Below are 16,525 nucleotides of genomic sequence, written 5' to 3'. Positions count from 1 at the left end.
TATAAACTAGTGCTGTTTTTGGGAATTAAACTCAACTCATTTTATCCTAAAGTACCAGCCTGGTGGAAATTTCATTCTCTCTTTTAGATACTGCCCATTGGCCTCCTTCAGTTACTGGTCACAATTTTGCATATGTGTTTTCTGGCAGAGTTCCTCTACTGCTGTATGCTTAGTACCCTGGACTGTTTTCTCCTGTGACCTTTCCTTCTCTTCCCAGGTGTGGTATGTAATAATTTACCTCCTCATCAAGCCTTTTATATTTGCAGGCAGCCCTAGTCCAGAAAAAGGGTGTTTCCTCAGAAGCAGTATTTGGATGTGATGTGTGTACTTGGATGCTTTAGCCTCCCTTGTACCATTTAAGCAGCAGCCACCCAGTGAGGAAATGTTGAACCTTAGGAGATCTACAGGCACTCTGGGATTTACCTATTTGTCTCTAAGGTTTTTCTGCAACGTGGCGTGGGGGTGAGGATGTTGCTGAAAATAATAATGAATAACTTTAAAAAGGTGTTTACTATGTGCTAAACACTGTTACAGTTCCTTGATAAACGTGAATTTAATTTTTACAAAAACAGTATAAGGTAGATCCTATAATTGATCAGATATTAGTTTTTATAGGTGAAGGAACTGTATGTAGCATAGAGAGGTTAAGTAATTTGGCATGGACATTCATCTAGTAAGTGGTGGAGCCAGGTTTTGAACCTAGGCTTGTCTGGCTCCAGAGGACAGGGATTTTGTTTAAACTGCTACTATAATCCCTAATGCCTAGAACATTGCCTAGATACAATAGTGTTCAATAAATATTTGTTTAACTAAAGAGAGAATAACCCATTTTGCTGTACTGCAGATCCATCCTGGAATGGGATTCTGTTTGTGACCATAATCTGTTACTTTCTTGGGCTAGAATATTATTTGCTGACTAGAAGTTTTGAATTTCTATTAGGCTGCAGGCTCTTATTTGACTGTAAGGGTGAATTAGATGGCAGAGGTAAGGATCTGCCAGCATCCACCCTGGTTCCTGTGAAGAGGACTACCTCTGCCTTACATTGTCAACTCTGCCTCCCCAATATGCTAAAGATGGAATACTTTGATGTTTACAATCTATCCACCCAGGTACATGAGCTTGTTGAAATAGGTTTGGTTAAAATGTCGTGCTTCTTACCTAGTCTGTGAACTCTTTCTTTCATGATTATTTTTCTGAAAGCCTGAACAGACAAATTGGTAATGGATAGTACTGCCACTGTTTTATGTGTAAATCACCTGTACTGGATGGGTTTGACCATGGACCATTTCTTTAAGTATAGTCATTTGAATCCAAGAGAAGACATCTGATCAAAAGTATCTATGGGGACTTCCCTAGCAGTCCAGTGGTTAAGACTCTTGGGGGGATCACGGAGTTCGATCCCTGGTTGGGGAGCTAAGATTCTGTATGCTGTGCGGTGTGGCCAAAAAAAAAAGTATCTATGGCTACAGTTTTACATTGTTAAGAGGCACATGAGAGGAAACTTTCACTTGAATTTCCAGGTCTTGGTTAGAAAGTGTTATGGATTGCTTAGAATTTAGCTTCTGTTTCTTGGTCACTGCCTGTGATCATTGGTTCAAATTGTGTTGAAAGGGGTCATTTCCACTTTATGTTTTCTGTTTGTTCCTGAGTCTGTTTGAAATATAACTGGATTGGTCAAATTGGTGAATCATGAAGGCTAAAGTAGACCAAGGAACTCTATAATTTTCTAAGTAATCTATTACACTGCTAATAGCTCACTTTTTTTTCACTAATCTGGGTTACTTATCAGGACTATGTATCTTGAAAAGAATTCTTATGATTGATCATTATTATAGTAAGTAGTGCTGCCTTGTGATAGTGTCTATTTTCCTATCTTAACAAAACCTAGTTTCTTTGTCCTACGGCAAAAGCAATTCTAAAGAGAGAAAATAGAACACCTTAGCAGTTAGGACAAACGATGGTGGCTGTCATTTTCATCATAGATTAAAATATATCCCCCGTACTTGTAAAAAGAAGTCTATCAAAGATACATTGTGATGAGGGCAAGACATTTAGAAAATGCCACACAGAACATGTACACTAGCTGCTTACGCATAATAGTGAGCCCTAGACCTTTGTCACAGTTTATGAGTCTTGAAATGATCGTCGACTCTCTAAATCCATGGGGTCCTATTTCTGAGTATTGAACCTGATGTAGTCTTTGGAAAGGTAGGAGTTTATCATACCAGGCCAGGCAGTGGCTTTAGGAAAGTCAGATGTTGAATAGTAATTTTGGCACCTATTATAACTCTAGGTGACCACAAGTGTCTTTGCTAACCTTTACAAGAGGCTGTACTGATATCTAGGTTATAGATACTTAGGGAGAATGCCAAAGTTGATTGCAAAACATTTTATAAAACAAAGGACATTATTAAGTGCTTAAAGGCAAATGCCTCCTTAGAAAACTTAAAAGTCCCTGAGGTGTTGGTGAGGGCAAGACATTTAGAAAATCCCATACAGAACATGTGCACCAGCTGTTTAAGCATAATGGTGTGAGCCTCAACCCCCTGTCATAGCTTGAGTCTTGAAATGATCACTGATTCTCAAAATCCACAGGGTCCTGTTTATGAATATTTAGCCTAATGTACGGTGCTACAGGGCATTTGGAGTGCTGTGTGCTATTGCTTGCAAATTCAGATTCCAAATGAGAAAAGAATTCTAGGAGGAAAAGTAAGCTGTCATATTATACAAGGTTTGAATAAAGATGCAAACCTAAAACATATAGTGAGATGAAGTTTCAGGAAAAGGGAGGAGGTTCTAATGCTTAATCAGGAACTCATTTAGAAAGATGAGCCATTAAACAGCTGTCAGACTTTAAGTTGAGTAATTGACTTTGGCCTTTCTAAGTCAGTTTTCTCTTACTGTTTGTACATGTAATACTCATTTTAAAAACATTTAAATTTGTACTCTAGGATTCAGTTGGTGACATTAACATTGAAATTCTAGGATCACACGTAAAATAGAGTTGGAACAGTTGGTGGTCAGTTATGGTTATCACTTATATTTCTCTTCTGTGGTGGCAATCCACATTTACTGAAGACTTAGTTTTCTCTGAGTAATTGCAGTAACATAGGGGTACCAGAAATACCCCCTTTCCATCTTGCTTATTATTGGTATCACTTAATTGTCACTTAGCATATTCACCCGGTTTACCAAGTAGATGCTGGTAGTTGAAACCATGTTAGGAACCTCAGATCCTTTTAACTCTGAATTATAATTATGGGGTAGAGGAAATTGAAAAAGGACAGTTTCACCTAAGACTACATATCTATAGAGTATTACAGTGAAATACAAACCTTTTGGATTAAAGTCATGGAGTCCATGAGCCTCAGCTTTATGCCTTAATAATCCGGGTCCTAAGGTGGTCTTTGGGATGTGGGAGTGGGGAGATGTTCTGTACTTGGGGGAACAGCCTGCCACATCCTCACCTGGCTGGTTTGCGTAGTTTGTGTATACTTGTGGTATCCCATCCCAAATTTCATAAAAATCTTTCAGTGAACTTTTATAAGTTAATAAAAAAGAAATCCTCAATAAGTTTTACTGTGTTTAAATGTGTCTCTGATTTTTCTATTTTGGTTGGAATAGGTACATCCATCTTTATAAAGTTGTAATCAAGATGCTAGTCAGTTTTATGTTTTGTTTTTTATTTAGTGCTGTTCTAGATGCTTTACATGCATTGTTCCATTTAATCCTCAAGACAATTGTAAGAGAGGTAATATTATTGCTCCTATTTTACAGAAGGTGAAACTGAAGATGGAGAGTTTAAATAGGATCATAATAGTAAAAATTAGAGCTGGAGATTCAAATTCAGGTCTATGTGTTTTGGAAAAGTTTGAACTCTTAACCTACTAAGCCATACTGCCTCCTTTGTGATGAACTTTCAAGCCAGGCTGTTAATGAAAATATTGTCTAATTAGTAGAAATTCTAACTTTTCAGAATTCACTGACAAATTTTTACGAGTAGGACCCATATTCTTGTTTTACTCTTGTAGGAACTGAAAGATATGGGCCATCGGGATCAGATGGCTGCAGCCAGAGGAATCCTGCAGAAAAACATTCCAATCCTCTATACTGCATCCCAGGCATGCCTACAGCACCCTGATGTCGCAGCCTATAAGGCCAACAGAGACCTGATATATAAGCAACTGCAGCAGGCGGTCACAGGCATTTCTAATGCAGCCCAGGCTACTGCATCAGATGATGCCTCCCAGCACCAGGGTGGAGGAGGAGGAGAACTGGCATATGCCCTCAATAACTTTGATGTAAGTTATACTTGGGAGGAAACTACAGGCTCTTGACCATCCCTCAAAGTTAACAGATTTCTGGGGAAATGTGATAAAGGTTTCTCATGAAAGCTCAATTTCTACTTAGATTTGTAGTCTAAGTTGAAAGAAATTTTATGAACCATCAGTCTACTTGACCTTGACTTGGCCTAAAGCATTTTATCTTTTCTTCCCCCTCCCCTTCCTCTTCCCCTTCCCTTCTCTTTTCTTTTTTAGTTTTAAACTTCTGAATTCTTTTATGCAACTTGTGTTTCCTATGAGGTCATTCTTTGGTGAAGATATGAATTTGGTTCATTTCAGTCAAGACTTTAACCTTCTGGTAGATATGAAGCTATGGGAGATACAGAGGCAAAGCGCACTTAGGCTCTGCCCTCCAGGGGCTTACAGTCAGTGAGAGATACAGACACATCATAAGTGACTACAGCAGAAGTGCTGTCATCTTAATCTGACTTGTCTGCCTAGATACACTTCTCTTCTCAATGACTAAATAATAGACAAAATTTAATCAAGTGGAAGCAAATTTAGGATGAAAATACTTCCTTAGCATAATGCCATATAATTACCTTTTATAGATGATGCCCCAGATGTGTTCTGTATATATATTCTGTGTACACACTATCCTATGTATCAACTTTAATCTTAATTTTTTGGGTTGTGTTTTATGGTTTTAAATTCCTACCCACAATGCCTCATGGCTTCCAGTAGATGGCAGCAGTTTAAGATTTTTTTAAAGTGGTTTTTTGTTTGTTTGTTTTTTTAAACCAACTGTTATGTTATTATTATTTTTTTAATTAACATAAGGGAAAATTGCCTTCCAGGTGACCAGCATCCTTTCATTAGCAGGAGTGCTTTGAGGTATAGAATCAATATAATGGAGTGCATTTTAACAGTTTTTTCTGGTCTTTACTTTTCTTTCCTTTGTCTCACCCCTTTACTTTGTCTTGGGTAAAGACAGTGTTAAGCCTAAAGACCATGATGTTAGAACTAAGTTTTTACCCTGGAGCCTTAAACATTAAATGACTTTATGGCAAATTCTTAAGATATATCTTACAATTAACTGGCACTGTTGTTTTTCCCCTTCAAATTTGGCAGTATTAGGTACTGCCCCCTTCAAGGCAGTACAGATTACATTTTGCCCTAAGTTGAGTAATGTCTATCAGAGGTCACTTAACCTCTTAAGATTCTAGTGAAACTTCATTCATAAAATGACAGGGTTGGACTAAACGGTTACAGGTCTGTTGAAGTTCTATGACTCTATGTTAAAATTCTTTGACCATTCATTCTTCATTCCTGTTGGTCATTGTGAATAAGATGTTGTGTATTCAGTTTTGACCAGAGAAATACTGCAGTAACTTAATCTGGTAAAAAAATAATCAGCTAAAATGTAGGTTAATAATAAACCGAAGGAATTGTATGTTTAGTTTTGAAACTGACGGTTCTTTGGAAGGGAAAGAAGATGTGTACTTATTGGAAAAGGGCAAGCTTTTTTTTAGAGAAAAAACTTGGCATTTAAACTGAGATCAATAAGAGCATAGTTCTTATAAAGAAAAATTAAAGGCAAAATATTTGTACACGCATTTATTGGTGTAAGGATAAATTGTATCAAGTGGAGAAGTTTGAGGAAGGCCAGTAGATCTTGTCCTGGGGGTGTTGATGTTTGACCTAGAACCTATAGCTTACTTGTGACCTGACCTCACTCATCAGTGGTAAAGCTGGATTTAAGTGGAGTCAGGGGAGTGAAGGGAAGACAGAGGAAGGATTTATTCTTTTGCAGGCAGTTGTATCTCAGAGAGTGACTTCGTTGGGACAGATTGCTGTCATCTCTTACAGAATACCTGGAGGTCTTTCAGCAAAGAAAGTCTCTAGTTTGGAATTAACAGGATAAATTTGAGCCTGAATCGTTTATAAGCTTTAATGAAATGTATAAGATGAAGAAAATTGAAATTGATTATAAACTCATTCCTTTCTGAAACTTAGACAGAAGTCAGTGTTTTGTTTTTATTTATTTTTTGTGGTGAAACAGTTCTGCTAATGTCGTGTAGCAGTTTTATACTCTGTACGTAGAAAAGAACAAGAGTGCTAATGTTTATTTTCCTTGTAATTCTCATTTGGTAACTTACTATTACTGCATAGGCTGACCTTTAGATGTTCAGATTAAGTAATGTGAACATGATTTTTATGCCGACATATTTCTGTTTGCATTTGTGGTATCGTACCTTATTCAGGCCCTGTTCCACTGGATAGTATTGCTTCCAGCGTCTTCTTTGAGAAGTAATCCACCATAGGCCAACTTGTGTGGGATGCCCCTCATCTGCCAAGAAGTATAACTTTGTTTCAGGCATTGAAATTTTTGTGTTATATATTGGTGTTCCTAATCAACACTTTCCTCACCTTCTTGAATATTGGAGGGAATAGAGATTACACTAGCATTCAATAATGTTTCCTTTGCAGAAACAAATCATTGTGGACCCCCTGAGCTTCAGCGAGGAGCGCTTTAGGCCTTCCCTGGAGGAGCGCCTGGAAAGCATCATTAGTGGGGCTGCCCTGATGGCTGATTCATCCTGCACACGTGATGACCGGCGTGAGAGAATCGTGGCAGAGTGTAATGCTGTCCGCCAGGCCTTGCAGGACCTGCTCTCGGAGTACATGGGCAACGTGAGTAAGAGGAATTTTCTATAGCAGATATTGGATCTGAGGTGTTTTTCAGAACTTTCTTTGAAGTAACAGGAGTTTTCCATAATAATTGTTGGGTCTTAACTATACATGTTAAGAGGTGTTTTAACTATACATGTTTTAACTATACGTATCAAGTATGTTTTAACTATATATGTCAAATATGTTTTTAGCTTCTTGACTCTCGGGTGGAGTAAAATTTTTCAAGGAATGGATAAATGGCTTTCTGTAGTGCCCCCTTTCTGCCCAACTTTTTGGTGTGAAAAATTTTAAACTTACAGAAATCATATAATGAACACCCATCTACCCTTTACCTAGATTCACCAATTAACATGTAAACACATGTGCATGTTTGTGTATATAAATATATGCATGTATATGTATATATACACATATACAACCTTTTTATTTTTATGAAACATTTGAAAGTAAGTTGCAGACATTGTATTGCTTCGCCTCTAAATATTTCAGCATGTGTCTACTAGGGATAGTAACCTTCAGTACCCCTAAAATTCCATTATCACATGTAGGTGGCCGTCTAATTTTGGGCAAAATGGAATGCTGAAAATATTCATAGTTGATGAAGTTATTTGAATGAGCCATGTGCAGTGCTATAAGAGTAAGTAATTGCCAAGTAGAGCTGTATTAGGTGAACTGAGTAGTGTTTTTTAATTTTTAAGGTTTGTGTTTAAAAACCAGTGCTGTGAAATTGGATACCTGACAATTTTTTTGCCGTAGAAAATACTGTATCTGTTGATTTCTTTTCGGTATTGTTAATGTCTTCTTTTTTCCTTCCCTAATACTTCTTTCATTCCAGTTATTTAATGCTGGTTTAGGGTTAGTGTAGTTTAGACCTTGTACGCAGTATTTTACTGTGGCAAAGAAGGAATAAATTAAATAAAAATTATATAAAATCATTTTAAAGGGAAGAAGGACAATGCAAATTAGTTATCACTAGTGATTTTTCCCTATTTAATAGTTTTCACGAAAAGATCTTTGGTGCTTTCTCATTTGTTCATTTGCCATACATCTTGTTTGTTCACTTATATTCTTATATAAGTGAACATATAATGGTGAGTCATGATGGAATTCCTAGGGTGAAGATGAATGCTTTCCTGTGTTTATCTGGTTTCTACCATATTGTGAAATTAGTGAAGCATATTGAATTTTTTTAAGCCATTGCCATGTTTTGATCGTATGCAGTCTACCTCAGAAAAATGAGATTAGAGACTTTGTTAAATCAAATGGAAGAAGCGGTTGATAAGTCACATTGAAAATGTGGGACACATTTAAAAACCCATATATAAGCCTGAAAATCAGAAAATATAAAAAATGAATAATTTGAAGACTGGCTCAGGGAAACTAAGACTCATGGCATGTATGTGAATCAGTTATCTACTGTCGTGTGCTGAAGTGGTATGAAAGTGTCCAGTGCAGTTATGATTGGGAAACCACTTTAAAAACAGCCTTTGTGGGGAAGAGTATGTGATAAATCTGTTCTCATTCCCCTATACTAGAGTTTCCTAACCAGTCTAAAAGATATTCCTTGAGTCTTGGGGTTGGTCAGATCTTGGACTAGTCATCTCTGATCATGAGGTACCTCCTAGATTCTCCCCAGAATGCCAGACAAATAGTACTTTCTATTTTGTGCCATGGATGTAAGTATTGGTGGGAGATACTCATTTATACTGAAGATATGGAGACCATAACAGCACTCTTATATAACATTTTATTATGTAAGTGAAAACTAGAACAGTGATTGATGTCAGGCTGAAATTTAAGGATTATGGTGGGGGTTTTGAAAGAAATTCTCTCAGTATTCAGAAATATATTTTAGAAGATGATTTCTGAACACATTTCTCCTAAAGATAAAAATATTTAGTTTCCTTGAATTGACTCACATAACAGTGATCAGGCTGTGTCCTGTCAAAAAGTGATGGAGTGAGGATAAAGGGGGAGGGCAATGAAGCACATTTGAAGAAAGCTTAGAATGATAAAAGGGTCTGCAAGAAGCAGAATCAACTAGGGATAGATTTTTGCTTATTTATGAAACATTCAAGAACATTTAGAACCTCCAGTGACAGTCAGAACTTAACCCGCAGTATCTTCCTGTCACTCAGTTCATATTGAGTATGTGTCATCTGCAGAGTAGTTTGCTGGGCACTGTGTAAGAGGAGGAATGAGGCACTGATCCCTCCCTTCTGAAACATACAGCATCTCTACAGAACATTTATTGGGAGTGCCATCATAGGTACTACTAAAATACCATGGGGATTGCAAGGAGGATGAGATTATTTCTAGCTGGAAAACTTGAGGCAATTTATGGAGTATTTATTTTATAATCTTTGTATTGAGCTTTACCTTGATTTTAAAAAAATGATTCACTTTAAGTTTTGATTATTTCTTTTGAAAAATATTAGATAAATAATTATGGTATGTGGAGAATTGAGACAGTCTGGATTAATTAAAACTGGTTCAGTACTTAGAACTTTGTTGACAGAGTGGTAAAATCCAGAAAGGTTCACATATTTTTACTTTTTTTCATTTCCTGGATTCTCTCAGTCATGTCATGATTTTTATAGATACATACTTTAAAATAAATCTTGTAATTTCTTGAGCCTTCCTTCTTCATCCTTTGTTGCCACTTATCAAGTTACATTGGTGTTTCCTCTAAGGCAATGATTCTTTTTTTATTTTTTAATTTAATAAAGTTTTATTTTCCAGAATGTACAGTTGGTGGGATAAGGCAATGATTCTTAACTTTGGATGCACATTAGAATCCCTGGGGGGCTTCCCTGGTGGTGCAGTGGTTAAGAATCCGCCTGCCAATGCAGGGCACACGGGTTCAAGCCCTGGTCCGGGAAGATCGCACATGCCGCGGAGCAGCTAAGCCCGGGCACCACAACTACTGAGCCTGTGCTCTAGAGCCCGTGTGCTGCAGCTACCAAAGCCCGCGTGCCTAGAGCCGGTGCTCCACAACAAGAGAAGCCACTGCAATGAGAAGCCTGCTCACCGCAACTAGAGAAAGCCCATGTGCAGCAACGAAGACCCAACGCAGCCAAAAAAAAAAAAAAAAGCTTTTTCTGAAAAAGAAACTTTTAGAAATCCTGATGTCTAGGTTGTACCCAAATTAAGTCAGAATCACCAAATTGAGTTCCAGGCATCAGTATTTTTAAAAGTTCCCCAGGAGATTCCAATGTGCAGTTAAGGTGGAGAAAGTGCTACGATGGTTTATTGCATTTTTCCTTTTCTGTCTCCACTGCTGTTGTCTTATTCCAGGCTGTATTCACTTTCTCCACTTCCAGTTTGTTCTGCCTGCTCAGGCCAGTCTGAGCTCATGCCTTCAGTAAGACATTGTCCATTGTGTTATTGAAATTCCCTTCCTACTTATTTAAACCTAACCTGCCCTTCCTTCAAGGCCCACATTTCCCCCCCCATCTCTTTGCTGAAGGCCATTTCAGACTACACCATTCTACATTATTTCTTTGTAGCTTGAAGTTTTGCACTCAATTGTTTACTTCCTTGAATTGTTGCTCAATTGTATTTCCTATATCCATGTAATTTCTGCAGCTAGGTTTTAAGCTTTTGAAAGATGGGAACTATTTAAAAAATATTCTTTCAGGGTCTGGGATAATGGTAGTAGAGATACTCAATGGGTGCTTTTGCTTAATGAACTCACGCTGACTTGGGAGAATGGATAAAGTGAACAGTTTGGGATATTCATGGTACTAGGGATATATTAGTGGAAAAAACAAAGATCCTTGCCCTTATTGACCTTACATTCTAGAGGGTTATGGGGGAGGAGGCCATGGGTGATTTACCCTTACTTCCTGTAGCTCTTTCAGTATACAGATGACATTTTTGGAAAAAGTTAATACTCTGAAATAAGCAGTGAATGGAAGTGATATGTTAGATCATAGGGTGAGGGCCAAACTCCCTTTTAAAGGCATCAAGGGCCAGGAGGCCAGCAGCCTTAATGCTTCTACTTGCATTGTAGTTTGAAGAGTTAGAGATAGATAGTCTTAGATCTATCACTAACTTACTGTATGATGCTTTAAGAGATACTGATGTTAAGGGTAATGCATTTGACCCCTACTTACTTAAACATTATGGAAATGCTTCAGATGCCTGAGAGCAGAGGGTTTTTGACCGTTCAGGGGATCTTTGTTTCACAAATGACTTCCAGGTTTCCTTGAAATGAAATGTAGTTATTGTGGTTATGTTTAATTTGTTCTTGCTCTATCAGCCTAAGGTTACTCTGCCTATGAGGATTCTAGAGAAAGAAGAGCAGCTTGGATGGGTTTAAAAGTGAATGGATTGGACTTCCCTGGTGGTCCAGTGGTTAAGACCCCATGCTTCTACTTCAGGGGGTGCAGGTTCAATCCCTGGTTGGGGAAGTTCTGCATGTTGTGGGGTGCGGCCAAAAAAATGGATTGGATTAAATGAATGGATTGAAATTAAAGTGAAATGTAATTGAATTTGAAAAAAGTTATTGCCACTTTGTTTATTTTTTTGTAGTTGAAAATCATACATGTGCATTAAATTATTGACCCACCATTACTATTAACATTTAGGTATATGTATTTCCAGTTTGTCCCCGTTCTTGTATGCAGAGTGTTTTTAAATTTTAAAATAGTTTTAACCCTCTTAATGCTCTCTGCATAGACACAAAATATTCGTATAACATTCAGACTATTAGGTTAATGGTGCAACAAGATGGGTGGACCTGGAGGACATTATGCTGAGTGAAATAAGCCAGACACAGAGGACAAATCCTGTATGATCCACTTCCATGAGGTTCCTAGAGTTGTCAAATTCATAGAGACAGAAAGGAGAATGGGGGTGCCAGGCGCTGGGGGAGATGGGAATGTGGAGTTACTGTTTAATGGGGACAGAATTTCAGTTTGAGAAAGTGAAAAGTTCTGGAGATGGATGTGGTGATGGTTGCACAATAATGTGAATGTTCTTGAGACCTATGAGCTATATGCTTAATATTGGTTAAGATGGTAAATGTTATGTTATACGATAAACAGTAAAAAAAAAATAACAAACAAAATTAAAAAACAATTAGGTTAATGGGTTAAAACAAACTACTAGTTTAATAGGTTAAACTTTCTGTTTCTTAAATGTGTAGTTGACTTTGGAGTCCAGTTCTGTGTTGTAATACTCTTTGAAGATAGTATTTCAATGCCAGTGAAAAGTCTCCTTCTGAAGAGCCCTGTACTTGGTACAGCAGAATTCTTTCTTTCACACTCTTCGTTCTGCTAAGAGATATGCTGATCCTTAATGTGGTCCTTTCTCCCTTTGTTAGGGCATGTGCTTTGAGTTTTTCCCAGTACTGCAGTAGAATTTATTGGGACCAAACTTATTTGTCTCTTTTATCACACTCACATTCCCCTCAAAAAACAAATGAACAAAACTCTCCACTCTAACCCCCCTCCCCCCCGACCCCAATCTGAAAACTCTTAACACAGTGTCTGAAACATAAATGACCCTCAGTCTTTGAAATGAATTCCATTTGGTTTTGACCTGAGCAATCTTGTCCAGCAGTTCATGGTCATATGCTGACTGACTAGAATTAGAATTTATAATTGGTGCGAAGAAACACATGCCTTGGGCTTGAGTAGCTTTAGCTCTGTTCCGTCCAGTGTGGTAGCCAGTAGGCATATGTTGCTGTTGAGCACTTAATAGGTGACAGGTCCAATTTGAAATGTGCTGAGTGTAAACTATATACCAGATTTCCAAGACTTACTGCACTGAAAAAGCTGTAAATATCTCAGTAATATCTCATTGATAATATTTTGGATATATTGGGTTAAATAAAATCTGTTCTTAATTTTTACGTGTTTCTTTTTACTTATGGCTACTAGAAAATTTTAAATTATATAAGTAGTTTTTGTTTCTTGCTTGTATTATATTTCTCTTGGATAATTCTGACTACTGGGTAACCAACCAGCTAAGGTGAGTAGATAAGAGTTAAGCATCAACTTTTTCCTTTTTTTAAAATTAATTAATTAATTTATTGAGCTAGCTGTGCTGGGTCTTAGTTGTGGCATGCAGGATCTCCATTGCTGCAGGTGGCATCTTTAGTTGCGGTATGTGGGATCTATTTCCCTGACCAGGGATCGAACCCCAGCCCCCTGCATTGGGAGCATGGAGTCTTAGCCACTGGACCACCAGGGAAGTCCCAACTTCTTCCTTCAGTGTCCAGAATGGTAACTTACATAGTAGCTATTGTAGCTTGTATTTTTTATACCTTAAACTAGTTTTAGGCAGAAGAAAATTGGTACAGCTTAGGACCAGGTGAGGATGATGTTGCTTAAGGTTAAATTTTATCTTTGCTCTTGCCCAGAAACGTTGGAGGTTGTAGGATCCTAAAAGAGTAATGAAGTAACTGGACATTTTTTGTATTGGACTGGGCCTATATTTGAGGGGTTTGATTATGTTAGCATATCAGATATAAAATTTTTATCTGATTTGGATAATAGTTAGATGTGGAATATATGAATAAGGTGCGGTTAATGTTCACTCTCAAAGATATATTGTTATTGCAGTGAGGGGAAGCACTTAATCTAGATGCTAATCTCTTCTCAGTTTTGCAAATGCTTTCCTGGAACCACTTTAGCGGAGCCAAAGCTTCCAAGCCTTTGAAGGACTCCTTCGAAGAGCTTGTTAACTGCATTATTTTGTGGCTGCATTTTCTTATTTTCAAAATTAGAATAGGTTAATTTTCTTCTGATTATAAAGTTCTCTGTTCATTATATATCACCATTTTCAGTATATAGCATTCCAGAGTTCATTCTGTCTGTGTGTATGTACACATTTATCTGTTCTTTTCTTACTGTTTCTTCTTTTTTTGACAACAGAAATAAAGATTGTCTTTACTATTATACTGCTTACCGTATTCTAGCCATTGTGCTGAGAGACATACATTATTACCTGTTTGACTTCCATAATAACCCTATTGAATTGTTACTTGCTCAAAAATACTCAGTCATGTAGCTGAGATTTGAACTCAGATCCCTGTGACCTGAAAATCTGAATGCTTACTACTTTTATCATAGTGTATCTTTGTAAGTCAGCAAATACGATTTTACATCATCATCTTTAATAATCATGGGTTTTTTCACTGTATAGCTTTATAAATGAAATTTATTACTGAAATTTATTAATGAAGTTAAATACTTCACACTAAATAAGGTAAACCCAGGTCTGGTATAGCTGCTTGAAGTGAGCTGAACAAGAAAAGAAAGCTTTTTTAGAGTATTCTCCCAAGCTAGACTCTCTGGAGTTACTTGAGTGTCATAGATGTTTCAGTTGGCTCTGTGATGTGCAGCTACAGGGCCTGAGTTTTGTTATATGATATGCTATGATTTTCATCTTTGTGCGAACCTTTGGGTTTCCTGCAGTAGAATCTTTTTTTTTTTTTTTTTTTTTTGCGGTACGCGGGCCTCTCACTGTTTTGGCCTCTCCTGTTGTGGAGCACAGGCTCTGGAAGCGCAGGCTCAGTGGCCATGGCTCACGGGCCCAGCCGCTCCGCGGCATGTCGGAACCTCCCGGACCGGGGCACGAACCCGTGTCCCCTGCATTGGCAGGTGGACTCTCAACCACTGCGCCACCAGGGAAACCCCTGCAGTAGACTCTTGCCTGTATTGCTAGTCCATAGTTCTGTAGCTATATGATTTTATTGATTTGTTAGTGTAAGCTTTTTGGTGAGCTGCCTAGCATATTTGGAGAATTTAGGTATAAATAGATGTTTCATTGAATGCAGAATTCAAGCATGTTTAGGACTTAGTCCTTTTGACATAGCATTTATTTAATTTGGAAAGCTTCTTTGTCAAAAACTGTGTGATTTTCTTGTGGTGTGAGATGAGAGGTTTAAGAGAACTTCTTAAGTCTGAGGATGACATCTCACCCTAGTTATATTTTATGTTGCTTTTTAAGAGGCCTGAGGTACTTCCTATATATGCCACTCTGGCATTATGGATTGCAGTATTTAACAGGCAAGTTCCTAACCTTTTATATGCAGAAAGATGCATGTTTATATATTAGATAAAATGGTGCTGGCTTAATGGAACAATAGTAGAGTGGTCTCTTGAAATCAGGATGATGGGGCAGACCCGGAAGCCTGCCCAGTGTCAGGCTGCAGATGCGTCAGGTTTTAGCCTACAGGAGACTGCTGTTAGACTGTCCTTGGTATTAATTTATGCTTTTTAGATGTCAGGCGGGCTTGAAGAGCTTTTATATCTAAAAAATGTGTCTAAATTAAACGGTAGTAATAACCTCTAAATATATCAGAATATTAGTAATTATCACTGGGTGGTGGGATAATAGCCAATATAAATTTTCTTCTGTAGTTCCTCCCACATTTTTGACAATGTTTCTTATGGTCATTATGACACAAAGTTTAGAAATAAACTTAGACCCTTAGTTTTATGTGTCATGGATTTTTAGGTTTTGTTCATATACTGTGCTTATTTCCAAAGTACTATTAATATGAGAACACTGAAGATTTTTCACGTTAATAAGGTGATTCGTCTTTGAGGTAATGATTCATTCAGGACGAGTTTGAAGTGGTGAGTTGTCTGGGAGGGTTTTTTGTTTACTACAGTATATACTTCTAGAAAGTCTTGGTCAAAACAGTCAGTTATCTCTGTGTGATAGTACTTGCATTATCCTTTTCTTGAACTATTTGTCAGTGATTTTTGACCATGGAAATATAGAATTATAAATTTTAGAATTTGGAAGTGACATTAGTTATCATAGTGTAGGGTTGACAAATTAAACTTCTCTGGTAAAGTCTGCCTGCCATCTATTTTTGTAAATTTAATTGGAACATAGCCATGCCCATTTGTTTACTTACAGTCTATGACTGCTTTTCCACTGCAGTCGTGTAGTTGAGTAGTTGTGACAGAGATGGAATGGCCCCCAAAGCCCAAAATATTTGATATCTGGCCCTTTACAGAAGTTTGCCAAGCCTTAATCTAGTCCAGCCAACTAATTTTTTTTTCAACTAATTTTTTGAAAGTTTTAAAATACAAACTCAATTTCTCTTAACGGATGTGAGATTATTTAGGTTATATATTTCTTTTTAGATAAATTTTGGAAGTTTGTGGCTTTTAAGGAATTGGTCCATTTTATCCAGTTAGTCAAGTTTTATATGCAAAAGTTGTTTGTAGCATTCTCTTATTATCCTTTTAGTGTTTGTGGGGAGTCTGTAGCCATATTCTCTAATTCATTTCTAGTGTTGGTAATTTGTATCTGCCTCCTTTATTTTCTTTGCCAGTCTGGCTATAGGTTTATCAATTCTGTTGATCCTTTGAAAGAACCAGCTTTTTTTGGTTTCATTGATTTTTCTGTTAATTTCAATTTCACTGATTTCTGTTCCTCATTGTTTCTTCTGTTTCCTTTAGGTTTATTTTGTTTTTCTAGTTTCTTGAGGTGGGAAAGTAGGTTATTGGCTTGAGATCTTTCCTCTTTTTAAATGTAAAGATTTAGGGCAGATTTCCATATAAGCCCTGCTTTGTCT

General features: G+C 37.3%; 1 protein-coding gene across 1 annotated transcript in view; it reads left to right on the top strand.

Moving 5' to 3' along the window:
- CTNNA1 (catenin alpha 1) overlaps positions 1-16,525 on the top strand; it is a 347,088-nt gene that overhangs the window by 230,491 nt on the left and 100,072 nt on the right. Inside the window, exons 7-8 of the mRNA XM_079701645.1 lie at positions 4,033-4,302; positions 6,775-6,978. Of these exons, the coding sequence (XP_079557771.1) occupies positions 4,033-4,302; positions 6,775-6,978 (474 nt within the window). The remainder of the gene's footprint in view (positions 1-4,032; positions 4,303-6,774; positions 6,979-16,525) is intronic.

The sequence above is a fragment of the Hyperoodon ampullatus genome (genome assembly GCF_949752795.1).
Source record: "Hyperoodon ampullatus genome assembly, chromosome: 4".
NCBI classification, from domain to species: Eukaryota; Metazoa; Chordata; class Mammalia; order Artiodactyla; family Ziphiidae; genus Hyperoodon; species Hyperoodon ampullatus.
The sequence above is the reverse complement of the archived record's forward strand: the minus strand, read 5'-3'. Positions and strand labels throughout refer to the sequence as shown.